Source organism: Austrofundulus limnaeus, unplaced genomic scaffold, assembly GCF_001266775.1.
Source record: "Austrofundulus limnaeus strain Quisiro unplaced genomic scaffold, Austrofundulus_limnaeus-1.0 Scaffold9, whole genome shotgun sequence".
NCBI lineage: Eukaryota > Metazoa > Chordata > Actinopteri > Cyprinodontiformes > Rivulidae > Austrofundulus > Austrofundulus limnaeus.
Window position 1 is genome coordinate 1561857 of NW_013952411.1, and position 6964 is coordinate 1568820.

At 34.8% G+C, this 6964-nt stretch overlaps 2 protein-coding genes across 2 annotated transcripts in view; both read left to right on the forward strand.

Annotated features, from left to right (window-relative positions):
• The window catches only part of casp10 (caspase 10, apoptosis-related cysteine peptidase), an 8451-nt gene extending 3685 nt beyond the window's left edge, over positions 1-4766 (forward strand). Inside the window, exons 4-13 of the mRNA XM_014001431.1 lie at positions 189-324; positions 485-537; positions 636-678; positions 1050-1069; positions 1160-1199; positions 1292-1381; positions 1477-1535; positions 1722-1842; positions 1957-2452; positions 3876-4766. Coding sequence (XP_013856885.1) covers positions 189-324; positions 485-537; positions 636-678; positions 1050-1069; positions 1160-1199; positions 1292-1381; positions 1477-1535; positions 1722-1842; positions 1957-2452; positions 3876-4032 — 1215 coding nt within the window. The 3' untranslated portion in view covers positions 4033-4766. The remainder of the gene's footprint in view (positions 1-188; positions 325-484; positions 538-635; positions 679-1049; positions 1070-1159; positions 1200-1291; positions 1382-1476; positions 1536-1721; positions 1843-1956; positions 2453-3875) is intronic.
• Positions 4046-6654, forward strand: prkra (protein kinase, interferon-inducible double stranded RNA dependent activator; the record flags this gene model as incomplete). Its single annotated transcript, XM_014001432.1, is given in 3 exon segments — positions 4046-5346; positions 6073-6242; positions 6573-6654. Coding segments are annotated over 3 exon segments (293 nt in total), but the record flags the coding sequence as incomplete, so codon positions are not given.
• Between the last annotated feature and the right edge of the window lie 310 nt (positions 6655-6964).

The following is a 6964-nucleotide window of genomic DNA, read 5'->3' on the forward strand; positions in this document are numbered from 1 at the left end:
TTCATGTCATTAGCACCTCTAGTAATATATTTACTGAGAAAAATGGTGACGTGTTCAGTACTTATTTTACCCGCTGTATAGCTGTCTGACATAAAAAGCACACTAACAAGTAAACCATWAGTGTAATTCTTATTGACGTTTGAAGTGAAGAGTATCTAAGGTTGTTGTTTTTTTTTTTAACTCTTCAGACTACTCTGGATGTCTTCTTGGAGATGGAGCACATGGACCTGATTAATGAAACTAATCTCGACCAGCTGGAGAAAATATTTAAAATAGTGTGTCCTGTGCTGAATAAACAGATCGASCAGTATAAAGCATTACCAAGTAAGCTGCTCGTCGTGACAAATRTAGGCCTGAAAAACCTGCATATTATGTGAAAACATAAAGGTTAAAGCACAAGACTTCAGAAWGACCAACACTAAACAACCAAGGATTCTTGAACTGCCAAACATCTAATATCTGATTATTATTTTGCTTTTCATAGTTCAGGAAACGAGTCGACCGAGATCTTCGTCTTTAACTACAGAAACAAATCAGGTATGTTGTCAGCAGAAAGTTTGACATTATCGTTATTTTAAGCTTATTAACACTTTTAACCCCAAAAAGTAACAACTGTTTGTTCTTTACCTTATCAGATCTCCACATCTTTTATAAGGACCGGCTCGTTTGGACGACCAGGTAAATCAGGATTTGAATTGTTTTCTTTTCTGTGTATCACTGAATGTGCTGAATCACCTAGGGCTGGGCGATATTTATTTATTTTTTAATTATTTATTGTTTAACTTTATTCATTTCATAAAAAAATTAATATAATAAAAATAAAAAAATACAAATACAATGATAGTTTTTACATATCACAACAGACACGTGTTCATTATCAATAGAAAATATGTTTGATAGAACGATGATAACTTTACACAAGGAAATAAGTTACGCACTGGGTTGTGACAACACTCCACAGCAGCTTCTGAAGCAAAGAAATTTACACAGATTGTTTCACTTCATCTGTAATCTTAACTACTCTTTATTTATTTTTTTTCCTGCTGAAGTTCTGGAGCAGTTTCCTCCGGTAAGAACTTGTCAGAAAGTCTCCATCGTTCAGTGATTTGATGTAGTTTGAAGTTATTTCTGTAATAGTAATTTTTAATTCCTTTACTAGCTTTCACTGTCTTCCACGAATTCTTMCAACTCATCCGATGGTTTGTTCTGTTTTATTTGTTTATATTTAATTTTTAAGCCAGTAATATCCTGTAAGAGTATTGATTTGTTTATTTTTAACTTGCTTTCCCAGATGTTGGTCAAGTTGGGGTCAGCTGTGAGCCCCAGCTGCTAAATATGGCCTCATATGAATTGAAAAAGACAGGTCCTGAAACAACCTCCAGTAAGAGCTTCCTGCTAATCTAGTCTCATCTTAAKAACTGATTATACATTTTAACTTTTTTGATGTCTTACAACTAAAACACGTGTTTTACACAGGTGTGGCAAAGGAGAGTCAAGACACCAAGACCTCCTCTGAGACTCTGAAAATMTGTGTGGTGTGTGATTTTATTTATTTTTTGTGGTGATTATCAAAGCTCAGATGTTGATTAATGAGTTTAGTTCCTGCAGGGTTTTTTCCCACCTCGGGGCTTTTTTTTAATGAAAATTTAAATCATAAACAAATCTGAATCATATCATCATCCCGTCCGTGTTAATTTTGCATTTTGGATTTCTCTCTCCAGGGTTTGGATGCATATCCAATGACTGCAGCAAAGAGAGGTATCTGTGTGATACTGAGCAATAAYGACTTCTCTAATGCAAGCATAAATCTGAAGGAACGAGTTGGGACCATTTTTGATGAAGGTGATTTTGTTTTTTATTTCAGGCTGCTCAGATAAAATCAGATGTTGCTTTGTGAACTCTACTCTGATTGGACGCAGCGTTTGCAACTTGCTTTTCTAACTGTGTTCCTTACAGAATCTCTGCAAAAAGTGTTCGCTTGGCTCGGCTTCGAGGTGCAGATTCACAGAGACCTGGACAGGATGGAAATGATCTCCGTGGTGAAGACGCTCAGCATAGAAAACCACAGTGAGATGGACTGCCTGGTGTGCTGCGTTCTGAGTCACGGGCTGGAAGGCAACGTGTACGGAGTGGACGGCTGCTCCGTCTCCATCAAGGAGCTGATGAGCCCCTTTGATGGATTGGGTTGCCGCTCTTTGGTAGAAAAGCCCAAGTTGTTTTTCATCCAGGCCTGTCAGGGCGAGAAAAAGCAGAAACCCGTGGAAGTGGATGGAGGAGAAGAGGAGGAAGATGATATTAGCAGTGATGCTCGAGCTACAGAATCCATTCCTAATGGAGCAGATTTCCTGCTGGGGATGGCCACTGTTCCTAACTATGTTTCCTACAGAGATAAGCATGCTGGCACCTGGTACATCCAGTCATTGTGCCAAAATCTTATCCAGATGGTACCCAGGTAAGTGAAGCAAGGAAACACAATCTAATGTGTTTAATAATCTGCAAACAAGAAAAACTAAAAAACAAACCTCAAATTCTTGTTGAACAACAATTCGTATGAATACACATTATATTGTTTCATGTTTCTTTAACAAAGTGACTTTTATCATTCTCTTAAACATAAACATTGATCTGGCAATTTTGACATCGCTCTCCTGATTGTTCCATAGTCTTAATCCTTGTATGGAAGTACATTGCTCCCTTAAACTAGTTCTAAATCCAGGTTTCACAAACGCCTCTACCCCCTTCAGATTATAACAACTTTCTCTCTTCACAAAATTTAATTGTTTGTTTAAAGGTAATATACATTTGTGAGCCTTATACATAACCTGTAAAATATAATCAACCAACTCATAGAACTTCAATAATTTCAACTGATAAAATATTTGATGGGCGACTGTAATGTTTTCTAGTAATAATTTTTACAGCTCTTTTCTGCAAAACAAAAATAGGTTTTATAATTGTTTTACATGCTTTCCCCTGACTTCAACACAATAAATCAAATGTGGAACAACGATTACATTATACAACATATACAGAGCTCTGTCGTTAAATAAATAAAGACTTAGTTAAATGTGTATTCTTTTTCCTTTACAAGACAACATTTCACCTTTTTTTTTTACTGATTTAAAGCAAATAAAAGGAAACTTCAAAGCTAGACTGTACACTTCTGGTGCAAATATTCAACACTGTCAAAGTACCGCAGCTTTCATACACTTTGTGTCTTTATTTCTAGTTTATTTTATTTTATTTTTTTTGTTTGGGTTTTTTATTTATTTATTTATTTATTTATTGTTTTTGTTCTTCTGCCTTCTGGGAGTCAGTTGTTATAATTTTTGCAGTTTTAAGCAGATAAGCCACCTCATGGCTTCTCATTGTTTGATTAGGACCGGCATAGTCGYGACTTATTTCTAAAACTTGAAACACTTATATGAATTAATCTTTTTTTTGTCATGAACTGTGTCAAATCATTTACTAAAGTAATGTTAAGTCAGGTTTAAAATATTAAAATAAGCACCAAATTGTGGCCTTTGTATTATTTGACAAACAATAATAGTACTTATGTAAACAAATCAACAGCGTAGCTTTTATCAAGGAGAACAAATCTGTCAGGAATTACAGTTTTTTGAGTTTGATTTACTTTGTTTTTCTACTCTAGAACTGAACCGACATTATCAACACAAAAATTTTATTTCAGTGTTTTATCTTTGTTCAGTCTTTTGAGAATCAGTTAACGTTGCTTACATTTCACAGACACACATTTTCACCCCTAAAATTGAGCATTGGCTTCACAGAGCACTGTGTCAAAACATACTGGTCTGCAATATCAGTACTTTTACCTTTTTTGATGTTAACATGAAGCTTATTTTTTGCTTTCTCAGTGGCGCTGACCTCATCTCCATCATGACCAAGGTGAATGCAGATGTTAGCAAGAAGAGCGATCTTTTTGGCCGGATAAAGCAGATGCCTCAACCAGCCTTCTCCCTTCGTAAAAGAGTGATCTTCCCCATTCCCAAAATGCCTCCTCCTGTCATCTAACCTAACAGTCTCATTGCTGTATTTGTACGAGAGATTATACACACACTTTTTACATAGCAAGAATGTCTGTGTGTCTGTGTGTGTGTGTGTGTGTGTGCGCCTGCCTTACACCAGCCATCCAATCACAAATCAGCTATTAAAACCTCCGACTCTTGGAAGGGTATATTTCAAAAACCTGTTTATAAAAAGTTGTGCCAAATTTAAACACTTTTGCATCCTATTAGGTATTTATAAATGATTTAAAGTACTTTAAAATAATACACATGCACAAAACTTATAAATAAGTATTTTATTTTTCTTTTTGTTTCATGTTCTTTTATGATCTGTAAATTTTATTTATGTGCATATGCATATGTACATTTTTCAGCATCTAGTTCCTATGATTTATTTTACCTGTAGTTGTTATGATAGAAGACCAAATAATGTATGCTGGATGAGTAATAATGACACATTTTAGTTGCAGAAATGTCAWAACATTTGAATCACCGCTGGGAAGCTGACTAACAAATCAGCACATGCGAACAAGCAACTTGTCACACTGACTTTTATATTTGGAAGCTTTGTTTCGAGTCCAAAAATTTATTTTATTGTTTTTTTAAGGACAGTGTTTTGTCCTGAGACATTAATTAATGAAAATGCTCAGTGTATTGCAAGACAGCTACCTCTATTTGAATGTTTAGAATGAAAATGGAGGAAGTGGGGGGAGTTTTACAGAATAAAATATGTCATCTGAAGGTTTTTGCTGCTGTTTTTTTCTGTCAGACAGCTGACTAGTTGACCATCATAATTGTGTTGGTTTCCATATGTGACCCGTGCTGGGGAAAAAAAGAGTTGGAATGAGCACAGGCTGCAGGCCAGAATAAGTGAACACTTGTATATTGATTATTGACGTTTGTGTAAAAACGAGTTCATAAAGACATCCATCTAGTGATCCCTGTAACTGAAATAGCACATAATTTTCCTAATCTTTTTATTTAATTAAGTGTTTCTAACAGATTTTTAGAAATAACAATTTGACCAACTCATAATTTCTGTTGAGTTATCTGCTGGAAAATGCAGAGAAGTGCTGATGTAAGTGGCGTCTCCACCAGGGGGCGCTAAGTGTTTCACCGTCAGGTGACCCGCTCAGAACCCGGAAGTAGATGTGTCAACCGGGTTTTTTCCTATATTATGCGTTCTTGAAAATAAAGACGTAGGAAAAAATATTTGATTTATCTTTATTTATCCTCTCAGTAGTCTTTAATCAGTCTGCTGACCACCGAAAATTGTCAACATGTCTCAAGAATATCAAACACCAGCTACCGACGACAAAAGGTTTGTAGTTTAAGTTTTAATGTAGAAACATAATTAATATAAACTAATAGCATTTACAATCTTCTGGTTGTAGAAAAGAAACAACACAAACCCCGAGCAATACAACTTAAAAAAGGACTACTTCTAATAGCTGTGTTTTTGGCTAACATAAGATAACATTGCAGAACTCACATTTGTGTTAATATTTTTACAACAGGTTAAGTTTAGCTAACTGCTTCAGCTTCTTGAAATATTAATTACTAAATATATCCTGCCTGCACAAATACATTGTGACTCATTGTTTATCATGAACTGCTCACTTGAAGGTGGACATTTTTACTGTCTTTAGTTTCCTAAATTATTTCCAAAGTCAGTGATAGGTTTTACAAGTCTATGCATTGTTTAGCTTTAAAGTATCAAATTGTTTATTTTTACAAGTTTGAGATTTATGTAAAAGAAATTATCATTTAAAAAAATAACTTAAATATAACTTGTTCTAGCCTCTTCTCACAATTTATCAGTCATTCATGAGAGATTTGTTAATTAATTTTTCATGCTTTGTATGAAATAACCCCAAAATTGCTCATTTTTATTTCTTATTATTAAAATTTACTGTAATTCAACTAGAATTTGTACATGTTGGTACCTTGCGTTCCAAGATTTTACTGAAATAAAATCTCCCTAACCAGTAATTTGGTGTAATTGTGCAGCATCTTATCTGTGTTTTTGTCTCTGTTGATTATTCAGCTTGAATTTACAAGAAGCACAGTGGAGCGGTAAGACTCCAATACAAATGTTGCATGAATACGGCACTGCCAGTGGCACCCCACCTGTGTATGTGATGGAGAAGGCTGAAGGAAGTGGTCACCAGCCCCACTTCTTCTTCAGTGTGACAGTGGGAGACATTAATTGTACAGGTAGGTGACAGCATTGCCTGTCCTGATCAGTCACTGAACAAAACATTCAATTGAAGTTGGTCTTAAATATTACTACCATAAGTTGTAGTTTTTGATCTTATTTTACCAACAGWATAAACCATAAAAGACCCATTTTTCAAGACCAAAATATCAACTTATTACATTAAAGTAGATTGCTGTAAAGTCTGAATTCAGACTTTCCTAAAAAAAGTTTTTTTCCTCGTTCTTGGTTCCTGTTGGATATCTTTAAGAATTAAAGGTTCATTTTATCTAAAATAGTAACTATTATTGTAACGTCTATAATAAATTTCTCACTGAATTTTATTTCAGGTCAAGGTTCCACTAAAAAGGCTGCCAGACACCAGGCTGCAGACGCTGCTCTGAAAATGTTGAACCTCGATCCTGAAAAAGTGTAAGTAGAGACGAAAAAAAAGTCAAATAAGAAGAGTATTGACGTTGATGTAACTGTTATTTTAAAGGAAAAACTGTAAAAATGTGCCGCTCTAATCAAGATCTCAAATGCTGTATAACGTGATGACATTGGATGGGATAGCTTGGTTGTATTTTGTAAATAATTTTGGAAAATATTTCGCAGTATGATTTGAAAAGGTACTACAGAGAAAGCTTTATTATTGTTGTTGTTTGTGAGATCAGTACTTTTTCTTGATATATATATATGTGTGTGTGTGTGTGTGTGTGTGTGTGTGTGTGTGTGTGTGTGT